The sequence below is a fragment of the Onychostoma macrolepis genome, chromosome 11 (genome assembly GCF_012432095.1).
Source record: "Onychostoma macrolepis isolate SWU-2019 chromosome 11, ASM1243209v1, whole genome shotgun sequence".
NCBI classification, from domain to species: domain Eukaryota; kingdom Metazoa; phylum Chordata; class Actinopteri; order Cypriniformes; family Cyprinidae; genus Onychostoma; species Onychostoma macrolepis.
This window is the reverse complement of record NC_081165.1, coordinates 14,802,058-14,829,647: the sequence shown is the minus strand read 5'-3', so window position 1 is coordinate 14,829,647 and position 27,590 is coordinate 14,802,058. Positions and strand designations below refer to the sequence as shown.

General features: G+C 38.0%; 1 protein-coding gene across 1 annotated transcript in view; it reads left to right on the top strand.

Annotated features, from left to right (window-relative positions):
- nhsb (Nance-Horan syndrome b (congenital cataracts and dental anomalies)) overlaps nt 1-16,059 on the top strand; it is an 84,785-nt gene extending 68,726 nt beyond the window's left edge. The window contains exons 5-11 of the mRNA XM_058790806.1: nt 24-68; nt 504-566; nt 6,207-6,402; nt 6,560-6,691; nt 6,837-9,869; nt 12,093-12,216; nt 12,352-16,059. Of these exons, the coding sequence (XP_058646789.1) occupies nt 24-68; nt 504-566; nt 6,207-6,402; nt 6,560-6,691; nt 6,837-9,869; nt 12,093-12,216; nt 12,352-12,961 (4,203 nt within the window). The 3' untranslated portion in view covers nt 12,962-16,059. The remainder of the gene's footprint in view (nt 1-23; nt 69-503; nt 567-6,206; nt 6,403-6,559; nt 6,692-6,836; nt 9,870-12,092; nt 12,217-12,351) is intronic.
- The last annotated feature ends 11,531 nt before the right edge of the window (nt 16,060-27,590 follow it).

Here is a 27,590-nt window from a genome sequence, read left to right as displayed (position 1 = left end):
TTTATTGCATTTAACTGCTGCAGGAGAGACCAGCCAAAGAGGCTGAATTCAAACCCGTCCTCAGAAAGGTAAATTACATAATTATTATTATTTTTGTTTCTGACAACAGGGCTCCTGACCTCTATCTGTTTTTTGTTTTTTTTAACCAAAGTACAGGTTTTGCCAAGATAATTGGATGGGTGCCAGATTGATTCAAATCCTTCCATAACAATTCAATTCATTAAGTTGCTTCTTCATCAGATTACAGCCTTTCATTTCAGCATGTATGTTGCAGACTTGAACCCCAAACATCTCAGTGTTCAAGGTTGTTCACAAAAAGAAAGACAGTTCCAAAAGAGAACATGTCTGTGTTGTTTTGTGTGTGTGTGTATATGTCTCCCCCTTTCCCTCACAGCATGTGCTCACCATGGACTTCTCAGAAACATCATATCAGACTTTTTTTTTTTTATCAAGCACAACTTTTTGTAATTTGTTAAGTTCTGTTTTCCATCTTTTAATTTTAGTTTCAGCGTTCCCGTTCCTCCTCCCCTGTACAGTGTTGTTACTTCATTCCCTGGATTAGAAAGGTATTTTGCCCCATTAAAGACTACTTATTACCTCTAGCTCCTAATAATTTCTGTTTCTTCTTTGTTTTAACATGATTAGGGTAGAACAAGACTTCCTTGAGATGAAAATGCTTCATGTCTGTTCATGGCCATTCAGCCAGTTAGCAGTATCTGCGAAGATATGTATTTGGGATTGCTGATAACTCAGTTAAAGAATATGCTATTGTATAAATGACAAGTTTATGTGATTTGTTAAATAGCACCATGTTAAGTGGGACAGCTCAGCTCAGATATATTGAAATATTTGATGCTATATTGCATTTGGAGTATCACAGAGAGTTATGATATGGTAAGATCATTCCTTCTGGTTAATATTACTATTCCACTGCTTTTTGTGTGAGTAAAACCTTGGATTTCCTTTCTGGATCATTTACTCCCTAGGGTGCAACTTGGCCTTTGTGAAAGACATTATTTTATACATTTGCATGCATCCATAGGAAAAAAATCATGCTGTCTCTTTGCCTATGTTTCATCTATTCTTCTTCTCTCTGTGTGTCTTCTGCCTCATAATCAAAGCTGCATTTCTTATCAACTCAGAAAAATGGGAATTTGGCAATACATGTATGTATGTGGATGTCAACTTAATACAGTGGTCCCAAAAAGTATTTGGACACTTAAGCCTCATTTATGTATGAATGTCTGCATTGAAAACGAAGTTTGTTTTGAGAAGGAAAAAAGGTATAGTTCACCCAAAATGAAATCACTCACTTGCCTTTAACTTGTAATGTTATCGTGTTAACGTTTAATGTTTAATGTAAAAGAAGATATTTTGAAGGATGTAGGTAACCAAAAAGTTGCTGGTTCCTTTAGGCATCAGTTGCCACTTGGTTTGTTATTTTGTATATTTTTGTATATTTCTAAAGCAGTGAAATCCATACATTAAGTGTGACTCCAAAAGTGTCTGAAGATTTTGGGGCCACTGTATAAAACTTGTGATCCTGTAGATAAAATGTTGTCTTTACATTTAGCTGTGTGTTTACAGTATGTGAATTTGATCATAAATTATCGATCTTGTTCTGAGTACAACTTAACAGTTCTAAAATCATCCCACATTAGGCTGGAACCAACACAGAAACAGATGGTGAATTGCCAGTGATGAGCCATAGGCCTAAATGTCCTGTTCCCAATGTACCTACCGCCTTGGACAAAAACCAACTGGTCCAAAGCCCTGCCTCTTCCCACGCCAGAAGAGAGAATAAAGAATGACTCTCAAGTGATTTCATCCTGTATCATTCCAATAAATGTTTCTGGTAAGCAACATTACTTCAGATTCAGTACAAACTAAAAACACCAACTGTATCATATATTATAACAATATATATGTAAAATTAATTCAAAAAGAATTTGATAGTGTGGAATATATCACCCACTCTTAACTACTTCTGAGACTGTTATTTTTCTTCACAGGTGTTGGATTTGACAGAGAAGCAAGTGCTCGCTGCTCTCTTGTTCACTCACAGTCGGTTCTACAGAGACGCTGAAACTCAGGAGGCGAAAAACAATCACTGGCATCCCTAAACGAGTTCAACAAGACATGGGTATGGCCAACTGATATTTTACATCTAAAGTCCAAGTTCATTAAAGCAACTTATTCTTTTCATTTAACATCCACAGGTCACATTTTCTTCAATTTTATCTTCATATAGATTTAGTTTAAGTATTGGTTTTCTGATTTCCCTGTAGATTCTGACGAATCACCTGTGGCTAGAGAGAGAACAGTGATCATCCATGCCAACCCACACAAGTCATTGTGGCATGAGGAGCTCTCCTTGAGTGGGAGAGTACTGCACACCAAGGACTCTGGCTGTCAGACAGATGACTTCTTGATTGCTGCTCCATCCCGGAGGCGTATCCGTGCCCAGAGGGGTCAAGGAATTCCAGCCTCTCTCTCACACTCCACTGGAAACATCACCTCCCTGCCGGATCGCTCTGATACTGTGTATGCTGCAGCATCAGCCACTCGTGTCCGTTCTAGAAGTCTACCACGTGAGGGTGGCCGGCTTCTGGATGAGGACCAAGATGACAGTGATGATGATGATGATGATGATGAAGATGACGAAGAGGAAGATGAAGATGATGATGATGATGATGATGATGATGATGATGATGATGATGATGATGATGATGATGATGATGATGATGATGATGATGATGATGATGATGATGATGATGATGATGATGATGATGATGATGATGATGATGATGATGATGATGATGATGATGATGATGATGATGATGATGATGATGATGATGATGATGATGATGATGATGATGATGATGATGATGATGATGATGATGATGATGATGATGATGATGATGATGATGATGATGATGATGATGATGATGATGATGATGATGATGATGATGATGATGATGATGATGATGATGATGATGATGATGATGATGATGATGATGATGATGATGATGATGATGATGATGATGATGATGATGATGATGATGATGATGATGATGATGATGATGATGATGATGATGATGATGATGATGATGATGATGATGATGATGATGATGATGATGATGATGATGATGATGATGATGATGATGATGATGATGATGATGATGATGATGATGATGATGATGATGATGATGATGATGATGATGATGATGATGATGATGATGATGATGATGATGATGATGATGATGATGATGATGATGATGATGATGATGATGATGATGATGATGATGATGATGATGATGATGATGATGATGATGATGATGATGATGATGATGATGATGATGATGATGATGATGATGATGATGATGATGATGATGATGATGATGATGATGATGATGATGATGATGATGATGATGATGATGATGATGATGATGATGATGATGATGATGATGATGATGATGATGATGATGATGATGATGATGATGATGATGATGATGATGATGATGATGATGATGATGATGATGATGATGATGATGATGATGATGATGATGATGATGATGATGATGATGATGATGATGATGATGATGATGATGATGATGATGATGATGATGATGATGATGATGATGATGATGATGATGATGATGATGATGATGATGATGATGATGATGATGATGATGATGATGATGATGATGATGATGATGATGATGATGATGATGATGATGATGATGATGATGATGATGATGATGATGATGATGATGATGATGATGATGATGATGATGATGATGATGATGATGATGATGATGATGATGATGATGATGATGATGATGATGATGATGATGATGATGATGATGATGATGATGATGATGATGATGATGATGATGATGATGATGATGATGATGATGATGATGATGATGATGATGATGATGATGATGATGATGATGATGATGATGATGATGATGATGATGATGATGATGATGATGATGATGATGATGATGATGATGATGATGATGATGATGATGATGATGATGATGATGATGATGATGATGATGATGATGATGATGATGATGATGATGATGATGATGATGATGATGATGATGATGATGATGATGATGATGATGATGATGATGATGATGATGATGATGATGATGATGATGATGATGATGATGATGATGATGATGATGATGATGATGATGATGATGATGATGATGATGATGATGATGATGATGATGATGATGATGATGATGATGATGATGATGATGATGATGATGATGATGATGATGATGATGATGATGATGATCTGAAACTCTTCCGCCTGCTGCCTCTCCTCCCTGACTGGATCCTCACACTGTGATTCAGAACTCTCCCTTAATACTGGATCCCATGTCATTGATGACACCACCGGCTTCATAATTGATCCCTACCACATTGACAAGCCACAAGGACAGGGGCAGCGATCCAATTCTTTTACCTCATCGGCTACTGATCAGATGGATGATGCAGGGGTCAGCACTGCTAGTGATGGTGAGTGGAACTGCACCCAGGACCAGCAGGATCAGCCCTGTCCCCAAGACTTCAGCCCAAAGCATTCCAGAGAGGTAAATTACATAATTATTATTATTTTTGTTTCTGACAACAGGGCTCCTGACCTCTATCTGTTTTTGTTTTTTAACCAAAGTACAGGTTTTGCCAAGATAATTGGATGGGTGCCAGATTGATTCAAATCCTTCCATAACAATTCAATTCATTAAGTTGCTTCTTCATCAGATTACAGCCTTTCATTTCAGCATGTATGTTGCAGACTTGAACCCCAAACATCTCAGTGTTCAAGGTTGTTCACAAAAGAAAGACAGTTCCAAAAGAGAACATGTCTGTGTTGTTTTGTGTGTGTGTGTATATGTCTCCCCTTTCCCTCACAGCATGTGCTCACCATGGACTTCTCAGAAACATCATATCAGACTTTTTTTTTATCAAGCACAACTTTTGTAATTTGTTAAGTTCTGTTTTCCATCTTTTAATTTTAGTTTCAGCGTTCCTGTTCCTCCTCCCTGTACAGTGTTGTTACTTCATTCCCTGGATTAGAAAGGTATTTTGCCCCATTAAAGACTACTTATTACCTCTAGCTCCTAATAATTTCTGTTTCTTCTTTGTTTTAACATGATTAGGGTAGAACAAGACTTCCTTGAGATGAAAATGCTTCATGTCTGTTCATGGCCATTCAGCCAGTTAGCAGTATCTGCGAAGATATGTATTTGGGATTGCTGATAACTCAGTTAAAGAATATGCTATTGTATAAATGACAAGTTTATGTGATTTGTTAAATAGCACCATGTTAAGTGGGACAGCTCAGCTCAGATATATTGAAATATTTGATGCTATATTGCATTTGGAGTATCACAGAGAGTTATGATATGGTAAGATCATTCCTTCTGGTTAATATTACTATTCCACTGCTTTTTGTGTGAGTAAAACCTTGGATTTCCTTTCTGGATCATTTACTCCCTAGGGTGCAACTTGGCCTTTGTGAAAGACATTATTTTATACATTTGCATGCATCCATAGGAAAAAAAAAATCATGCTGTCTCTTTGCCTATGTTTCATCTATTCTTCTTCTCTCTCTGTGTGTCTTCTGCCTCATAATCAAAGCTGCATTTCTTATCAACTCAGAAAAATGGGAATTTGGCAATACATGTATGTATGTGGATGTCAACTTAATACAGTGGTCCCAAAAAGTATTTGGACACTTAAGCCTCATTTATGTATGAATGTCTGCATTGAAAAACGAAGTTTGTTTTGAGAAGGAAAAAAAAGGTATAGTTCACCCAAAAATGAAATCACTCACTTGCCTTTAACTTGTAATGTTATCGTGTTAACGTTTAATGTTTAATGTAAAAGAAGATATTTTGAAGGATGTAGGTAACCAAAAAGTTGCTGGTTCCTTTAGGCATCAGTTGCCACTTGGTTTGTTATTTTGTATATTTTTTGTATATTTCTAAAGCAGTGAAATCCATACATTAAGTGTGACTCCAAAAGTGTCTGAAGATTTTGGGGCCACTGTATAAAACTTGTGATCCTGTAGATAAAATGTTGTCTTTACATTTAGCTGTGTGTTTACAGTATGTGAATTTGATCATAAATTATCGATCTTGTTCTGAGTACAACTTAACAGTTCTAAAATCATCCCACATTAGGCTGGAACCAACACAGAAACAGATGGTGAATTGCCAGTGATGAGCCATAGGCCTAAATGTCCTGTTCCCAATGTACCTACCGCCTTGGACAAAAAAACCAACTGGTCCAAAGCCCTGCCTCTTCCCACGCCAGAAGAGAGAATAAAGAATGACTCTCAAGTGATTTCATCCTGTATCATTCCAATAAATGTTTCTGGTAAGCAACATTACTTCAGATTCAGTACAAACTAAAAACACCAACTGTATCATATATTATAACAATATATATGTAAAATTAATTCAAAAAGAATTTGATAGTGTGGAATATATCACCCACTCTTAACTACTTCTGAGACTGTTATTTTTCTTCACAGGTGTTGGATTTGACAGAGAAGCAAGTGCTCGCTGCTCTCTTGTTCACTCACAGTCGGTTCTACAGAGACGCCGGAAACTCAGGAGGCGAAAAACAATCACTGGCATCCCTAAACGAGTTCAACAAGACATGGGTATGGCCAACTGATATTTTACATCTAAAGTCCAAGTTCATTAAAGCAACTTATTCTTTTCATTTAACATCCACAGGTCACATTTTCTTCAATTTTATCTTCATATAGATTTAGTTTAAGTATTGGTTTTCTGATTTCCCTGTAGATTCTGACGAATCACCTGTGGCTAGAGAGAGAACAGTGATCATCCATGCCAACCCACACAAGTCATTGTGGCATGAGGAGCTCTCCTTGAGTGGGAGAGTACTGCACACCAAGGACTCTGGCTGTCAGACAGATGACTTCTTGATTGCTGCTCCATCCCGGAGGCGTATCCGTGCCCAGAGGGGTCAAGGAATTCCAGCCTCTCTCTCACACTCCACTGGAAACATCACCTCCCTGCCGGATCGCTCTGATACTGTGTATGCTGCAGCATCAGCCACTCGTGTCCGTTCTAGAAGTCTACCACGTGAGGGTGGCCGGCTTCTGGATGAGGACCAAGATGACAGTGATGATGATGATGATGATGATGAAGATGACGAAGAGGAAGATGAAGAACTCTCTCCGTATGAAGCTGAGGACTTCCTACCAGGTGCAGGACAGAGAATTCTGAAGGATGAGGAGGAGAGCACTGATGACCAGGCCATGCCAGAGCTCCAGTTTGGAAGCCTCAAGCGCATGCAGCATTCGGAGAGCCCTGACCACACATGGATTGAGAGAGGCAGATCTAGACTCCCACGCAAAGTTGACATGGGGAGCTGTGAGATTTCCTCCAGCTCTGATACTTTCAGCAGCCCCATCCACTCTGCCTCCACTACAGGAGTGCTAGGCAGCCAGATGGACCATAAAGAGGATCACCAGTCCTCAAGCGGCAACTGGAGTGGAAGCAGCTCTACTTGCCCATCGCAGACATCTGAAACTCTTCCGCCTGCTGCCTCTCCTCCCCTGACTGGATCCTCACACTGTGATTCAGAACTCTCCCTTAATACTGGATCCCATGTCATTGATGACACCACCGGCTTCATAATTGATCCCTACCACATTGACAAGCCACAAGGACAGGGGCAGCGATCCAATTCTTTTACCTCATCGGCTACTGATCAGATGGATGATGCAGGGGTCAGCACTGCTAGTGATGGTGAGTGGAACTGCACCCAGGACCAGCAGGATCAGCCCTGTCCCCAAGACTTCAGCCCAAAGCATTCCAGAGAGGATGAGAGTGGTGTCAGCTGCCCCAGTTATTCAAGTGGGGAAACTTACGAGAGTTTCAGTGACCAAGCATCCGTTAGGAAATCTGAGATGCACTACACCGTTGACACTGAAGGATTTTATTCCTCCATGCACTTTGACTGTGGTCTTAAGGGTAGCAGAAGCTACTACAACTATGCAGCCATTGACCCTGACTGTGGCCCAAGTGGAAATATAGCACCTGGCATGGGTGAATACACTCAGTCAGAGTATAGAGCCACCAGGACACTGGGCAGACCATGTCTCTCCTTAAAAAAACCAAAGGCCAAGCCACCCCCACCAAAACGTAGCTCTTCATTAAAGGAAACAAGCAGTGGTGTGAACATTCTAGAGCAGGACGAACCAAAGATTACTTGCGAGTTGCCACTGCCCTTGTCTTCCAGGCAGATGAAACTGCAGCTGGACTTGGCTGATTCTGCAGGGCACCTTGACACTGCAGGTCTTGAGTCACTTGGCGCATGGGGAGTGGAGAATGTCAGGGACATGCTTGACTGCTCCTCTCCATTCAGTTCCTCAGACACACATTCATTCAAGGATGAAGGTGCTGTGCAAGCAGACTATGCAGATCTCTGGCTCCACAATGACTTGAAATCAAATGACCCTTACCGGTCTCTGTCCAACTCTAGCACTGCTACGGGTACAACTGTTATTGAATGCATCAAGCCACCAGAATGTGCAGAAATGCAAGCCTGTCAACCCAGGTCCAGACCTACTTCTCCAACTCTTCCTCCACCTGAAGGTGACTTCAAGCTGGCTTCCCCTGAAAAGTTGGTGGGCTTGGCATCCCCTTCCAGTGGATATTCTAGTCAGTCGGAAACACCTACATCATCCTTCCCCTCCGCATTCTTCCCAGGGCCCCTGTCTCCAACCAGTGGCAAAAGGAAACCCAAAGTCCCTGAAAGGAAGTCCTCACTTTGTTCCCTACAACAGCCACAGCTTTCAGTACGAGACCCAGGCATTTCCTCCAGGAGGGAAACTGACTTCCATGCCATACCCCCCAGTCACCTTGACCTAAGTGCTCTTCACAGCAAGCACTTTTCTCACAGAAATCAGATGCACATCCTCCACCAGAATAAGCAGAAAGCTGCCATTGCTGCAGCTGCGGCTGCAGAAGCTCGCACTGCTGCCGCAGCCGCAGCCGCCGCCGCCGCCGCTGCTGCAGAGGCTCGCACTGCAGCTTCTACTTCAGAGAGTGCAACAAGCACAGTACCCAGCTCAGCCCATTTGGCCATCACTCCAACTGTTCTTAGATCAGTCCAACTGCGATCTATTTGTAGATTAGCTGAAGGGAACCAAGGGTATGATCTGGTCAGTGCAAATCCAGTAACTCGTCCCAAGTGTCCCACAGTAATAACTGATGCCCCATCCTCTAGCAACAGGCACAACAGAAAACCACCAGCCTACAAACCCCCTGCAGCACAGCTCTGTGAATCACAGGTTCCACCGGTGGAAAACGTTGTTCTTCCCCGGGAGGAAGTGAAAGTGAGACAGGAGAGGCTTGGTCCTGGTACTTACTGGGCAATGACTGCTTTCAGAACTCCTGTAGACCCTACTCCTGAAAAAGAAGACTCTTCGACAAGGTCATCTCAAGGTCCTGAGCAAGAACAAGACAGCAGAAAGTACCCAGATGTGCAACTGACATTGTCACCAGAGAGACTAAAACAAGATCTAAATCAGCTATCACGGTCAGACCCTTCAGCACAACCCATGTGTTCGGCCAGCACAATGCCACCCCCCGCTTACAGTGAAATACAGAGGAGCAATTTTGTACTGTGCAACAGCCCTGACAAAGTGCCTGTTTCAACTCAAGAGGCATCGCACACTTACACAATCAGCGATGTACAAGGCCGAGAAGAAGATTATGAGACATCAGGTGTCACAACCAGAAGTGCCTCACAGGACATAAGGGAAGAAGGCTCGACCCCGGACACAGAGGACTACTTCAGCAAGGGTAATTGTCCTGTAAAAAACTTTTGCTTAACAAATGTGATTTATTTTACCATGACTAGGTAACAATAACAAGTACTGTAAACATACCTCTTTTTTTCTGTCAGTGTTTTAAATCAGCTTCTCAAGCATGATTCTGTGCATAACCAGGGTTGGGAAGGTTACTTTTAAAATGTATTTCACTACAGATTACAAAATACATGCTTTAAAACGTATTTTGTAACATATTTTGTTAGATTTATCAAGTTTAGTAACTTAATAAATTATAAGTGCATAAATAATATTATGCAATTAATTATTTATGGGCTTTTTATGCCTTTAATTGGACAGGATAGTGTAGAGTAGACAGGAAAGCTTTTGGGTGAAGAGAGAGGGGACCGGGATCGGCAAAGGACCACAAAACAGGATTTGTACGTCAGCGCACTAACCGCGAGGCTAATATTATTTTAATAATTATATTTTTAATAATTATTTGTATTATTTTGAACACTGAAATATAAAATGATGGGGAGGGAAATAAATTATGTTTTTAAATATGAAACTAAAACCACCAGTAAGTGGTGGCAAATATTGTTCTTAAAGAATGAGTCATGGAATCATTTGATTTGTTCAAAAGGACAGATTCATTAAGGAATTGAACAAGTGATTTATGAATGTAATTGAATCATTCGCTCAGCCAATTCGTTCGAAATGTGGATTTATTCAGGAACCAAACAGCACTAGGTTGCTCGCAGACATGCAAGTCTTCTGTGTATTTATCTCAAAGGCAGTAGTTATTTGCAATAAGTGCAAATAGTATTAGATGGTACTTACACTAAGTGTAAATAGCATCTGTCACTATGCAACTTACACTAAGTGCCAATAGCCATAGATTCTATTTACACTATGTAAAAAGGTAGTATTTTCTTTGCAATAAGTGTAATAGTAATTAGATGCTTTATTTATACTTACTCCAAATAGTGGCAGATATTGTTGTAGTACATTATAAAACAGTATGCATTTTAAATGTAAATTATAATTAAATTTATTAATGGATGCTGCCTTATTGGGTGCCCTCCCTACACCTAACCCTACCACTGTACCCAATAAACACTTCATGATTAAGAACCCGAGAGGCACTTTATTTCCACTTTTCGAATATTTACTTAATTTTTATTGAAAATAAATGCCTTTCTGATCTGATATATGATGATAAAAGGGAGAAGAATGGTAGTAGAACTAGTTCGGCAAAAGACGGAAACCGAACTCAGATGATCGCGTATCTTACTCCCTACACCACTGCTACTGTTCTTAAACAGCCATATTTTGTAATGTCCATTGGTGGGTCAAGCTACTCTGCTTCAGCCAACCAGGTGGGCTATTCAGGCTGTTATTTAATGTATGTCACTTAATATTAACTTACTAATTGCATATAATCAGTATGACATTTTGGAATTGTGCTAATATTCAGGAAAGCAGCACTCTTCTTTTTCAATTGATATTACTTAAAGGGATAGTTCACCCAAAACTGAAAATGTTGTCATCATTTACTCACCCTCATGTCGTTCCAAACCTGTATGAGTTCCTTCGAACATACTGTAAAAGATATTTTGAAGAATGCTGGTAATCAAACACTTGATGGTCCCCATGAACTTCCATAGTATTTCTTTCCCTACTATGGAAGTCAATGGGGATCAACAACTGTTTGGTTCTTCAAAATATCTTTTTTTGTGTGTTCAACATAAGAACGAAACTTATACAGGTTTGGAACAACATGAGGGTGAGTAAATGATGACAAAATTTTCATTTTTGGATGAACTATTTCTTTAACTATACCATTTGTTATAAATATAGAAAAACAATTATTCATACAGACACACATTTTATTTTAATATCACATTAAATAAATGCTATTTAATTTCAAAGTAATCACTTCAAATGTAACTATAACATAATATAGCTACTCATATTTTGTTTTAAATATGTAATGGCATTACATGTATTCATTACTCCCCAATCCTATGCATAACATAGTCACATGACATAACAAACTTCATGCAGAGTTGGTGATTGTTTTTATTTCACCTCTAGCGGCCGCTATTCCAGCTATACTATAAGAACTATAAGAGAAGATCAGTCAGTAAAACATATATTGGCCAGCCTCAACATGATTTTTTTACAAGACAATGCATAACTTTATTTCAAGAGCTAATTGAGCTTGATGTATGAATGCTTTGCATGTTGACAGAATCAACTCCCAGTGACAATTCAACATCTCCTTTGACTGATGACTCTAAACCTGATGATGATAATGTTTTCCCATCCCCCAACAAACTACGCACAACTGAAGATCTGTTTGCCATGATACACAGGTAAGCATGATTGTTTCACATTCAAGTGCCATATCTTATGTTCTATATGTCTTACGATGTGACATTGGATGATGCTTTATGCAATCATTAAAACCTTTATGTGACTGAAATACACTCTCAACCAAATGACTGCAGATCTAAAAGGAAAGTGCTGGGACGTAAAGACTCGGGGGAGATGAGTGGAAAAAGTCGGCCTGGTGTAGCACCTGCAACCGCAACCGCTCCTGTCAGCAATCCTACTGTATGCCCGGTCACCCCTGCTGCCTCAGTCGCTTCAAACAGCTCTCAGCGAGCCTCAGGACCCATCTACAGGAGTGCCAAAAAGTCCAGTACATCCAGTGAGGAGTTCAAACTCCTGCTGCTAAAGAAGGGTAGTCGCTCAGACTCAAGTTACCGCATGTCTGCTACGGAGATCCTCAAGAGCCCCATCACACCCAAGACTCAAGCAGAGCTGCTACTAGAGGCTGCAAGGCAAACAGAGGAGCCCCCCTTACTCCTCCAGGATTCCACTAGCAGTGGAGATCCACTTCCAAGCCAATTCCCTAGGGCCAACAGTGAAGGATTCTCCCCAAAAATACTTACCATGTCAGCTGCCTCCAGACAGGGACGTTCCAGAATTCCACCTGCAGCAAACAGCAGTCGCTATAGCACGCGAAGTCGGCTGTACACTGCCCCAATGCAGGCCATATCAGAGGGAGAGACTGAGAACTCAGATGGAAGTCCACACGATGATCGCTCCTCTTAGTGGTATAATCATTTTTTTAACCACTTAGCAAAATGATAAATCTTTTATAATACGAAAACATTCTATTTGAACTGTATGAGAGTGCTGTATACATATTATGATCTACCTTAGTTTTCTCCCCTGATGTTTGTGATTTGAAAAAAAAAAAAAAAATTGATTTCTTTAAGCTCATTTTGTATTCTATAGGAATAAGAACTTGAATTTTTCGCATAACCATTTTTCATTGAGAGCTATGATTTTCATCATAATCCCACGCTGATGCTCACAAAATTAGAAGGTTAAATTAGTTCTTTAACAAGATATTGAAAGGTAACATTTTAATATAGAAAATTCTATTTCCATCATCCATCACAATGACATGCATATGCGGATGCTTTACTAAGGACAATCGCACCATGGCCTTTCTTAGCAAGGTGTGCAAGGGGAAAGATTTCTGAAAAAAAGAAAGCTAGAACTGTTATGAACATGGTTCTAATAGTAGACTGGTTTGCAAAACCATCAGTTCTTTTGCACTTAATTTGGTTAATTATACCTTGAAATATACAACCTGGACAAAGTAATCCAGTTTTAGTTTAGTGTAATGTAATGGAACGTACAATATGTGTGTCAGAATCTTCATGCTGTCTGAATCTCAAACTGTCAAACAGCATTCACTGTTATGAAAACTAATTGAATCCTTTTTACCCTTGTTTAGTTTACCTTTTCTTCAAAGACCCAAATTGGGTTGTGTATTTTTGTCACAATTTTCAGGTGTCATCATGTATATTTACTTAACCAACCAACATGGAAGATTTTGGTGACTGCAGAAGAAGTGAGGACCTCAATCTTAATGTATTCTGTGAATACCCTTAAAATCAAGCATACTGTTCATTTGAAGGAGAACGGATTCACTTTTAAAGTGACACTCTTCCGAGTTGGAGGTCTTCTCAGAGTTCAAAACTCACAGGAATTAGCTAGATTTGTCAAGCCTACACTGTGCCACTGAAGGGAAGGTGACATGCTGTGAAAAGATCGATTTTTGGTCATCCGTCTCTAATGAACGCTCTTTCACTGTGGTCGTAATTCAGTTTCTTCATCCTTTGTACAGCATGCAATAAAACACAAGAACATGTCACATCTCCACATAAAATGTATTTCCACCTTCACTTGAATTTGTTGAGTATGTGCTCTGTTCAGTCAATGTACAAAATGTGTGAGATTTGTTGAAATTTGCAGTTTTACATCACTGTATACACAGTTTGAGCTTTTTCCCTTAAGTGGAGGAACTGGACAATCTAATCTAATGAAGCACTATTTGTGAACAGCTGAGTTTTGAAAGAACAGACTGAGGCATAAATATGGGTCCGTTTTGTTTAAATGATGATATAATTATATTTAGGGATTAATGTAATGTCGGTACTGATTGATATCTCTATCTCTGAGATATAGATAAAATGACTGCGAGAAGGCAGAAGCGGTTCATTGCTCATCTGTATATTTATAGATGATTGACATAATATTTCAGCCTTTATTCTGAATTGTCGTTGATTTGTTGTGTACTGTCATGTCCAAGAGGTTTAAGAATTGAATTCTTTTTGTTTTATACAGAGAAACCTTCCAGGATATTCTGAGACACTAACAGAACTAACAGATATTTTGTCATTGAATAGGAGCTGCAGTGTGCCACGTCTTATTTCTCCTTTAATACAACCCTGTCCGATGGTTGTCGCAATTAGCTTTGCTTTATAACTACAGAATTTTGGAAGTACAGACTACTTTTTTTTCTCCTTTGTGTCCATGTACTAGAACTAAATCTATGAAATCTTCTTTTAGATTGCAACATTTAATAGAAAAAAAGTATTTTTAATTATGGGATATTTTATCCAGAGAATTATTTTGTTAATAAATTTGGAAAAGAATAATTATAAAGCTTTATTTAAATAAAATAAGAAAAAAATATTTCATATCAGGGGTGTATCAGCCAATGATGAAGATACCGAACTTGTAAACATTTCTAATTAGCTGTAAACTTGCATTCTCAACAAATAAGCTATTCTATGTTAAACGACTGTAGTTAAGTGTTTTGGTGCTTTGAATTCTATACCCAGGCCATACTTTCAATCATTGTTGCCATTGGGGGAAAAAATGTCATCGATATCATCAGCTTTCTTTTCATACGTTTCTCTCTGTGCTTGTGATGCAATTGCAGTCATGAAAACAACACTCGTGACAACTCAAAAATTCAGATATGTAGCAACGATTGTCTTTTGTTTCTATTTTCACAACAGTAGCCACATTTGAAGTATCAACCTAGTTACCTGTACTGTATTGAAGCTAACCAGTCAGTTTAGGCCTTATTTGCAAAACATTAAAGAAAAAAATCATGAAGGGAAATCACAAAGTTATCTGTATCATAGTTATTTTACCTCAAATACAGCTTTGGACTGTTTTAAACCGGCACAAGTTACTATAAAAAAATGATCATATCAATAAAGAACAAAAGTGTAACAGGAAACGAAAAGACACTACACATTTATTTTATTGGTTTTCTTTTATCATCATAATCCATCTTGGACTATTTCTCTGATTTTCACTTTTCTAGACAACTTTTGCCGAATTTCTCTGCATTAATGGAGAAGCACAGACTTTTTTGTTTGTTTGTTTGTTTACCAAAGGGTTTCAAATGTGTATCGGTGTGAAAAAAAATATATATATATACAAATTATAATGAATTAATTGAAGAAATAAAAAATGAAGGTTAAAGTGAAAATGTCTAACGATAAGATGCATCTCATTCAGTTACAATAAGCAGGAAGCAAATCTCATTCTGCATACAAGCTTCACTTCAAGAGATTTGAATCCATTTTGTATTTTTGTATAAACATGTACAAATGATCTTTTTAAAGTGAAAAAAGAGAAAAGACACCGTTTCATTTTGTAAAATGTTTTAAAAGTTTACATTAATTCCAAGCCTTTGTATATTTTTGAGCTGTGCGACTCTCTCAGTCCTGTATTTATTTTTTAGTAAACATTGTGGGAATTTCATTGTAAATTTGAACCATTTCTTGCCAGCTCAAGTGACTGCTTAATAACTGTGCATAGAGAAAGCCAATAAATGTGACTGCATTGAAAAATAACCGGATGCCTGAAGTATGATTTACATATTTACTGTAAGCACTCGACTCGAGAGAATTTCATACATGTAAAAATCTAAACCTCTCACACAGTAGAATCAAAATTCTCACACAAAATTAATCTCTCTAGATGCGTGCTTACACAAAGAAAAATGAAAATGTTTACTCATTCTGAACCATAACAAAAACCTATACACTCTTAAAAATAAAGGTGCTTCACGATGCCATAGAAGAACCTTTTTGTCTAAATGGTTCAATACAGAACCTTTAACATCTGAAGAACCTTTCTGTTTCACAAAAGGTTCTTTGTGGCGAATAAGGTTCTTCAAATTATAAAAAGGTAAGCAAGAGATGGTTCTTTAAAGAACCTTAGATTGAATGGTTCTTTGTGGAACCAAAACCGGTTCTTCTATGGCATTGCTTGAAGAACCTTTTGAAGCACCTTTATTTTTAAGTGTGTAAAGGAGTTGAAACTTTTTGCTTTGTGGACTAAATTTCAGAGAATGCCACAAGAGGAGGCTGTCTCTCTATTAAACATATTTCTCACAGAAACTTCTCAAGTAGGCCTATGCATTTTTGTTCATACATGGAATCATTGAACGTTTTAGGCTTAGCATCTTGTGCCTGTCTTTTTAACTATTTGTGTTTCTCCAGCTGCACAGTGAAGTTCAGGTAGACCAGGATGAGATTTACATAGAAGGTAAAGCGGCTTTGACAGAAGGGTGAAGCGATTTCAGTCAGGTACTATTGACACACCGTCAGCCTTCAGTTTTAAGGTTGATGTTTAGCAAAATTTAGAGCGCGAAATATGTCCGGATTTCGCCTGCGAATCTTCAATTAACAACCTTTAATTATTAATTACCACGCATGAAATATTTCAGTTAGGCCTAAACACTGATAGAATTCCAAACAGCTTTTTTGCACCCTTAAAAGGCCCTTCGGTAGGCTATAGGGAAGGCAATCTGTCGGGACGTTCCAAACCAAAGTGATGAAATGAATCCCTTAACAAAGGGCCCTTCCAGAAGTCCTTTAGCGAGGGGAACATGCGATGGAAAGGAAGTGATTTTCGTTTGTGATCATGTGATGTTGGATTAGAAGTTATTATGATACATTTTTAAGGAAATTTGGGATTTTCGACAAGTAAATTTGTTTTCATTTTAATGTAATATTTTGAGTGATAGAAATATGATTTAAGAGGTAGTGTGTGAGCAAGTTTAAGCAAATTTAGTTTAAAAAAGTTTAATAGTAAACAAGTGTACGCTTGTACGAGACATTATTGCCGCACAAGTCCAGAAAAGTGAACCCAAAACGTTTCAATCACCCCCAGGTGGCTGGACCTAGTATAGGTCATAAACCCCCGCCCTCTCCACGTAATCTAATGGAAAGTGAGACAAACTAAATAATCAAATTACACTTCAAATCATTTTTTCTGTCACTTTTTGTAGTAGGCTACTTGTCACCACTGATGTACAGTATGTTAAAGTGTTCATTTTTCTAATAAGTTAGATTTTAGTTATTTGATGCTGTAAAAACTGGGTATGGCATCATAATTGTGAGCTTGCGATTGGGTTTGGGTGGGATGGCTCCACCTCACGATCACTACTGCAAAGACTCTGGCTCCAAATGAATCACTAATTGCGTAGACTCTGGCTCCTAATGACGTCATTTTCGCAAGATAACTATGGCCATACTGAGATGTTTTGGCTTCAGCTTTCTATAGTGGAAGGAAGTGGAGACGCATCGTCCATCTTTTTTTTTTATGCTATACACCCTTCAAAGAACACACTTCAAAGGCTCTGCCTTTCAAAGAGAGTAGGGCATAGGGATGCTCACTTCTATTTGGAATTCGCTGATTACTTAAAAAGCTTGCTCTTACTGAGTGAGACGTCACTGTGACAGAGTGAACAAAGCTCCCATGATCCGTGAGGCTTTTTGAACTTTCCATAAGAGATTAGACAGGAGCCATTGATAAGTGATTAAGCGCCAGACAAGATATGGTTGGAGGGTGTTAGTCAGAGGTGGACCCTTTGGCCCCAGAGGTATAGTGCACAGCATTGTTGAAGGTCATGGCAGTCTTTGAGGCTGAATGTGGGACAATGGGTCTTTCAGAAGCAAGAGACGGCATGAGGCAACACACCACCATCACTTCTCACACAATATGGAGTTACTTTTGTCTCTTTTTTATTTAATCAAACATATTGTGTTTGAGAGCACCCATTTATTTTGCTTGTGAGTGAGCTGCATCTCAGTAGGTGGTAAGTATGCACCAGAATGAAAGACATGTTTCTATTGTTCACTCTCACGCTTGGTGCAATAGTTTGGCCACACCCACTGCATGGTTCTGAAGATGGTGCGTTTTAATACGGGGCCTTAATACACAGTCTAATGTCCTAATGTAATCTATATTTCGATAATTTTTACTGTAACAATTTCAATGGACCTTCAAGTTATAGTTCAACTTATAGTTGAATGAGCCAAGTAATTTCGGAGCAGTCTTTCTCAGCCATGTTCAAAGGTGCATAATGAACAGAACAGAGAGCAAAATAAATGGGTGCGTAACGAAAAGTGTGGGAACTGCATAGAATATTTATTTGCAATGTAAAGAGTTTTGTTATCAATTACTTTATTTTTGTAATTTAAAAACCCTAGCAAGAATTTTTATTTGCAATCTTTTATTTTTTAATTGCAATATTAGTTTTGCTCTCAAATAGTATGTCTGATTGAATAAAAAAGACACAAAAATAACTCCATAGACCTTCATCTACAAGAGATGATTCAGATGACAAAGCAGCACAGAAGGGTGCGTTCTAAAGTTAATTTACTGCACCAGACTCTCTCTCAGATCAGAAGTTATCAGACAGCTTGAACTGAGTGTTCTGCAAAACTGTGCTGTTTCTGCTGTTTCTTCTGTTTCCGGAGATGAACTTTTATAAAGCAACTGAGCCACGCTATACTAAATTAATTTGACAACACAGATACAAAATGGATTAAGACGGCACCTGAACCTCCAAGCTCAGAAAAAGGTAAGAGTGTTTTTGTTGTTGTTGTTGTTGTTTCACTATTCTCGGATTATTGTAAATTGAAGCATTTTAAAGACATTCTTAAATGTATTTAATTTTATCTTTAACTTGCCTTACAGATTGTTTTGCTGAAATGTGTCTCAGTTCATAAGAATTTAAAGTCGAAGTCAAAAAAGTTTAAACAGACACAAATAAGCACACATACCTTGACCCAGAACGTCAGTGTTTTCTAACTGATGATCAATGTATTGTCTAATGACTAAATGAGTTTTAAACGAAGGATGGTCTTTTTGTGGAGTGTCATTCTGTTTGCTTGCATTGGAAATCATTACTTCATTATTTGCTTGCATATCAGACATGTTCATCAAAGATATTAAAATACCCTCGATATTTCTCAAAAAGACTATGGTCCTTTGGAATTTACTTTCTTCAAAAATTTATTAAAAATAAAATCTTTTTTTTTCGGGAGTGAATGTTTGGACTACACTTGGGGTATTTATCTCAGCGGTTTGGGTGAAGTGGCTTATAGTCGTACTGGGTTTGTGGTTTACTGAGACTGAAGTGTATGGAAGCCATTATGGCACAAACATTGGAATTCACTGTAGTTGTTTATTCACAAACATATGGATGAAAAAAGCTTTTATACCACCACCAGCCTGTAAACACTCATACAGTACATACACCACTCTTATCGCTAACACTATTGTACTATGGTAAGCTGGAGCAATGCACACTTTTGCTTTTTTTTTTTTTTTGCTAATTTTGCCAATTCCCACACTTGTGTAAACAATCATCATCTTCATCATCCTTTGTGGAATATTGTCTCCCTAAATCCTTCTGAAGTTACAATGAATCATTTAACTTGCCACATGGAGAACATTAAGTTGCAAATATACAATTCAATCCATGCTTTGGCAACAGGAACACTGTGCATATGATCTGAACTTTCCCATCATGTCCACAGATCTCCTTTGGCACACAGCATTTACTGGTTTGTGATCCATTTGTCTATGGAGTAAACATTTAGTTGCACAATAGTTAACATGCCGAGTTAATAAACCAGTGGAGGCCAGATTCAAAGTCATCCTATTCATTTCCAGAAATAAATAGAATAATGAATGGATAAATACTTTTTTTTTTTTTTTTTAAATGTATTTATTTATTTGTTTGCTTTTGCATGCAAACCTTTATTTACAACCTGGACATAAACAATTTTAACCTAAAAGTAGACCAAACACTAGACATTATGAATTTTTAATATATTTTCCAGTTCAACTTTTCGCTCAAATTGTTCATTTGAAAATAAATGTTTTAGACTTATGGAGCTCACTGTATACATCTGGCTTGTTACGAATCTATAGATTAAAATTAATCTGGTTTGAGAAGACTTTTGCTTCTGTATCCTCTCTGAGCTATAGGCTATCTACTGATACCCTATTTTATAATGTTTTCTATTTTGACCATATGTGATTCATGATAGAATTAAATCCCACTTCAGAGCTTTAAAGAATTGTCAAAGCACTCAAGATGTTTTGTGATAGTTTGCAAGGCCTGTCTCCTCTCATCAAGCAGATTTGTTCTCTGCAGTTTATCTCAAAACAACTGTAACATCTGCTGAATATTAGTAATTTATATTAATGCTAAACAAGAGCTTATGTGGATTAAATTATGTGCAAAACATACTGACGGCCCAGGACCATCATAAATTAAAGAGAAAGAGAGATGCTAAAATGTTTCCCAAAACGTCAATAAATTCGCCGACAGAATTGGATTGCAATGCAATTTCTACATTTAAATGTTTAAGTAGTGCATGACCTTGTAATTTCCCTGCTCGAGATCCGCATTTGTTTATTTAGAGTTCTTGGCAAGCATTTTAAAGGCGTTTGTTCCAACAAACAGTGATGGATGACAATTTTTTATACCATTTTATTAATTTGTACATGTCCACATTTAAAAAAAGAAGTTTATTCAAAAGCGACTCACTAAAAAGAAATGGCTCACTAGTCATTTGCTCGGAATCAGACTAATTTCTGTGTTTTTTGACTCACTAAAAGGAAATGTGTCGTTAAAATTGTTCATTTGGGAATCGGACTATATTGTTTGGAATGATGCCAGTTGCGCTGTATCCAGCCATGGTGTTGCAGCAGTACTTACTAAGTATTAATAATTTGTATAAATAATTACAAAATAAATGTTTAATGGTTATAAAAGAGCCTTCTGTGGCTCCTTCTGGGGGTCTCACTGTAGATTCAGTCACGATATTGACATGAGTAAGTAGGCCTATTAGTAATAATTAAGTAGTTATAAATTAAATGTTTAAAAGAGCCTTATGTTTAACATAATATTGTTTACTTTAACTTTCCAGCTAGCTAGTTAGAGTGAAAATATCCCATAGCCTACAGCAGGACAAAAATGATTGGTTTAGCAGATATGCAATTTGAGCTATCATCAGCTTGATTTACGTATTACATTATACAGCTGTAGTGGAAATTGGCCAAATTATTTGGGGATGTTGCCTATTTTATATGTGTGAATGTGTATGTGTTCTCCAGAGACAAATGCACTGCAGACCCCTCAACTATTAAAATATAGCATTTTTCCTCAAAATAGTGACATATGGTCTTATTACCCTGGGATTAACCTCCTTGTTACTTACCATGTTATAATTTTGATGTGTTTTGGGTATGGTGTTTTCTTGTCTACTGGAGACACCATTCAATGAGAGGGAATGAGTCTGTTTCCAGAATGGAAACTGTATACTGCTCACAAGAGGGAAAATTGGAGTTGAAATAGCATGTATCAGGGTTGCAGTTGCACAAAATTTATTGCACCGTTGTTAGGGTATTTGTGGTCAGGGTTCACAGAGCTGGCTTTAAATGAATAGTCCAGACAGAAATGAAAATGATTTACTCACCCTTACCTTTCTCCAAACCCATCTGATGATCTGAAGCTTTAGTTCAAGAGTGAGTTGAGTTCAGCTGACTCAGCAGCTCACTGGAGGTGAAGATTATCTGTAAATAACCATTTAATCTGAATAAATGACAAAACTGAACTATCCCAAAATCCTCTGGAAGCATATCCAGGAAACAATCGATTGCTTCTTTTCCCAATAAATTTGTTCCCTGATTCAAGTTTATAACATTTTTGTCTGTAGGTATAATGACCATTTGTTTCTCAGTAAAAAGGCTGTATGAAATTTTTATGCTTTATTGTGCATCCTAAAGGGATATTCTATTTAGTATGGATTAACCTTGCTAGACCTCAGGGTGACTTAATAAGGGAGACAATATATTATGGAGACATTTTGCACTCAACGAAGTAAATTACTCCGTTGTCCTTGAGATTCCTTGTAAATCAAAAACAGAATATATAAATTATTTTGTTGTTTATGTTGTGCTAGGACATCACATTTACAATCACTCACTGAAGTCATTCATTAACAAGCAACAAAAAATATTATTTTGATGTCAAATACCTCTTCTTCTTTTCTTTTTTTTTCAAACCAGGAAGAGCCCCACCATAAGGACTGTTCTGAAGTTTGGCATCTTTTTGAGTGGGACCTTAAGGTCTAAAGAGTCTACAATGGCGAACCAAACAAAAGAGATAACAAAACATCAGACCAACACAGAAATACCAAATGGCAATGGATCAGGCTCGTCTAATCTCAATTCCAAAGAACAAACAATAAAAACTTCACCTGAATTTAATCCTTCTAATGAACATTCAGTGAATCTTGCTCTCAAAGTGGCCGCATCTTTGCTGCAGTCAGTCTTTCTTGAAAATAGGCCCGTTGTTCTGCCTGTTAATCTTCAGTTAGCTGACAGTTTGCCACCTCGGGTTGGTGAGACAGGGTTGTCTCCCTTGATCTTGCCTGCTTCAAGCACAGTCTCCATGCCACTGGTCCTGGATCAGCATTTAAACTCCCAACTTTCACATTCTTTACGTTGTCCATTTGCCAATATTCAGATAAGTGCTTTACTCGAAAACCTGCTTTTGAGTCAACCAGAAGATTTGGTTTACCACACAGATGCACCAGTGTTTCAAAGCCATGGAACTGCCTCATGTTTGCAAGATCTAAGTCCATCTCTGAGCAATTGTGCTTCAGCAGAGTATCAAATGACTGGTCCAGACCAACCAATCTCTTTACCTTCAAACTTCAAAGTTGTTCAGCCCACTAGCCCATCAATGACCTCACTGATCTCACCAGCAACCTTGTTGGTCCCTTATCCATTTGTGGTCCCGTTACCAGTGCCGTTACCCATACCAATCCCAATTCCTATCCAAATTCCTCAGAGTTTAGACTCAAAAACTTTTATTAAAACCTCCAAAAGTGGTCCTATGATTGACAAAAGCACAATGACCTCGTCTAACATCTCTTGCTGTACCAGAAGCATGGCCTGCCCTGTATTTCCACATACACCGTCAGTCTCTCAGGACGAGGTGCTTGACCTCTCACTTAAGGCAGCCCAAACTAAGCGAGAACATATTTTATCTGCTTCACCAAACTCAGCACTGGATCTGTCTGTGGTACGCTCGAATAGTAGACTTCAGAATGGACGAAACAAATGGAAAATACATGAAGGCAACAGAAACAACATCACATGTTCAAAGTATGATTACAATGGCAAGATTGTGTGCCCAACTCAAACAGTCAAAGTCATTGTGTCGCCCACAGAGAACGCTCCTGCCCCTTTATGTGACAAACGAAGAGGTTTCTCATGGGACTACATGATAAACTCACCCATGAGACCAGACAGGATCCAGGATACTGTGCCACAGGACAGCTCTAGGAGACTGTCCACAGCTCACCCTCCTTGTAGTGAACCACAGAAACAGATCTTAAATAACAAAAATGTATATTTCAAAAGGGATGGGTCACAAAACATGCATGGAGACACTCCTCCATTAAAAAAACAGCATCTAGCTTATTTTCTGCCATGAAAATAGTCCAAATTTAGCATATGCTATATGTAGTATTAGTTTTTGTGATATTGCAGGTCTTTTTATATTTATTACATTTTTTTTGGCAAGGCAGCCAAGTTGTATTAATCTTTAGTCATAATATTGATTATTATAAATGAATATAGCTACATTCTGTTAGAATATACAAAAGTTAAATTAAGTTCGGAAATCTGTAGCTACCAATACAAGGAAATAATATGCAATAATGATATCATTCATTAATAACAGAAATATAATATAAATTATATTGGGATATAGAGAGAGAGAGATGCCTCAGCCCGACTTTATTTAACATATGTATCAATGAATTGGCAGACCTACTGGACCAATCAGACAGTCCAGGACTACAATTATTTGACACAGAAGTCAAATATTTACTGTATGCAGACGACTTACTAATTCTATCTAAAACACCAGAAGGTCTCCAGAACAACCTTGACATTTTAACTAAATACTGCCACGATTGGAACTTAGAAGTCAACATCCTAAAAACTAAGATTATGGTATTTCAGAAAAAAAAACTGAAATTAGAACATAAACATCTATTTACTTTAAACAACACCACACTTCAACATGCTTTACAATGTAATTATCTTGGTCTGGTTTTAACTCCCACTGGAAATTTCAATTTGGCAATAAAAACATTACTTGTAAAAGCCCACAGGGCACTGCACGCCATACGAACAAAATTATTCAAAATAAACATCCCCATCAGAATCTGGACGAAGATTTTCGATAGTGTCATACTGCCTGTATGGAAGTGAGATCTGGGGCCCAACGAGTAACTACAGCCATAAAGATTGGCACAAACACCCTTTAGAAGCTCTGCATGTAGAGTTCTGCAGAAGCATCCTTCATGTGCACAGAAACAAACCTAATAACACCAGCAGAGCAGAGTTAGGCCGTCTCCCCCTAAATCTAATCATTAAAAAAAAGAGTTTTAAAGTTCTGGATCCACTTAAACTCTAGTTCTGAAGATTCTCTTCATTTTAAAGCACTAAAACACAAAAATGAGTGCTCAAAAAAGTAATCTTTGTGTAATGTTTGTGTAAAGCACTCAATATCACCAACCCTGAAAAACCTGGAAGAATCAAAGAAATTATGAACAAAGAGAAGGAGACATACATACAGCATTGGAAAGAACAAACCAAAGACCAAAATCGTCTCCAATGTTATCTGAAACTCAACAGAGAGTACAGTCTGGCTGACTATCTGGTCTCAATCAGGAATATAACTCACAGACATTTACTGACGAAGTACAGACTGAGTGACCACCAGCTGGCCATAGAAAGAGGACGACATAAAAAGATGTGGTTACCTAAAGAAGAGTGAATCTGTAACGAATGTAGATCAGGATCAGTTGAGACGGAGGAACACATCCTCCTCCACTGTGACAAATACAAGTCCTTAAGAGACGCACTGTACAGTCAAATACAGCAGATTATTCCTGAGTTCCAGTCACTCCATGAAAATGACAAACTAGGAATATTACTTGGTGAAGGACCTACTTCCTCTTTGGTAGCACAAAATATTTATAAATGCCATAAACTAATAAGTAAAGAGTGAACACATCTGCATTAGTAGTACCATTAATGTTTATATAAATATATATGGATGTATTTTGTTTTGTTTATTTATGGATGTATATTTGTTTTGTTTTTATTCTGCTATGTACAATGCTTTGGCCATATGTATCCAAGTATGTCATGCCAATAAAGCAATATGAATTGAATTGAATTGAATTGAATTGAATTGAATTGAGAGAGAGAGAGAGAGAGAGAGTTGCCGTGGTTACGATGGTAGTTGGCAACAAAATAATCAGCTCCTGATTTAACCTTTTGAGCTGTACGGTCCCACATTTTGTATTTAGAATGTTCGGTGACGTCGCATAACTGCCAAATTCAAACGGTGGTTTCGCGCGTTGACTGGTGCTGAGCGAGAGAGAGACCTTCACTGCCATTGTCATATTATCACAACTATGCAGTGTTCTTAACCGCATAATGCATATTTTAGGTTTCAGACATTTAAATACACAGAAGTACTAGTTACACAATACATTTAGAACTTGTAAAATGTCTATGACAGCAACAATAACAATCCATTCCAATTTAATTTGCCAATGTGTTTTATTCATATCAGATACACATAGTGTACTATATTCTTCTATTCTTCACTCAGTTCACCGGCCACTTACTTGCCTGTATTTCGGAAGAAATTGATGAATTCACATGCTGTAAATCCGCCCATCTCACGTTACAGATCACGATCAAGATCATTTATAAAGGTGTTTAAACAACAAAACACGCTCATTTAGTGAATCGGAATATCAGATTGTCCATGACATGGTAAGCAAGTTTGTGAATATATTAAATAAAAAAGGAAAGCCAAAATAAAAGCGATCCATCTGTCATACAGTGCGGTGTGCCACGTGACAATCATGACGCGTCGCCATGGAAACAGTAAGGGCAAACGTTCTAAAATAACGGTCGCCTTAAAAACTCACTCTGGGGGGACTGTTAGAATATTTTAAACTCACCACTGAAAGGGTTAACAACATTTTTACCAGAGAATGTATGTTTTTAACGACTCAAATCTTGATTAAATAATTGGATAATTAACTGTAAACTATAGAGGCAGAAGATTATTAAGGTAAGTAATAATTATTAATATCAATAAAAAGTAATTTTTTATTGATATCAACTGAAAACTGCATATAATCAATACATCAAGCTGACTGCTAGCCAAGCTAACATTCCGTGGCAGTTAATTCAGTTGAGAACAAAATGAAGAGGAGCTGGAGATAATATATCCAGCAGAAGTTAAATCTGCCAAAGACAAGAAAAGGATGAAAGAAATTATCCTGAGAGAGAACCCAGAGATACTGTTATCTGACTACAGTGGACCAGAAAACAACAGAGTCCTGTGTAACCTGCTCTTCTTTACTGAACACCCATCATCCTGGCACACCGTCCTCTGCTCCACCATGACATGTATGAGGAAAGGAGGCATCAGCAAAGGTAGACAACTCACTCTAGAAGGAGACAATGAGACAAAGCTGACTGTGAACCTTATCACAATGGCACAGTCATGGTCCAGGGACCAGAAACCAGCCTCAATGAATTCCAGAGGAACTTCAGAAACCTTAAACAGCAGGTTCAGAAGATTAAGAAAGATCCTGAAGTAAAGAGCCAGGCAGAAGATGAGGCTGGCACAACCTCAATTACCATCACTGACCCCAGCTCAAGAACACATGAGCACACCAGCACTCCTGCGTCTCCCAAGATAAAGGCTTTGAGAGATAACATTAAAGAGGAAACTACCAACAATAATCTCCACCATCTGCTAAACCTACCAGCGACCACAGTGTGCAACAAACTGAACAGCTCTGCTCTGCTGTAAGACACCTGGAGGAGGACAATCAAGAGCTGCGCCAGGAGCTGAGGAGGGTGAGAGAAGAATATCCATGTATCAGAAAATATTACAGATGTAATAAAGAAATTGCTAAAGCTGGTTAGTTTGATAAAGAATGCCAAA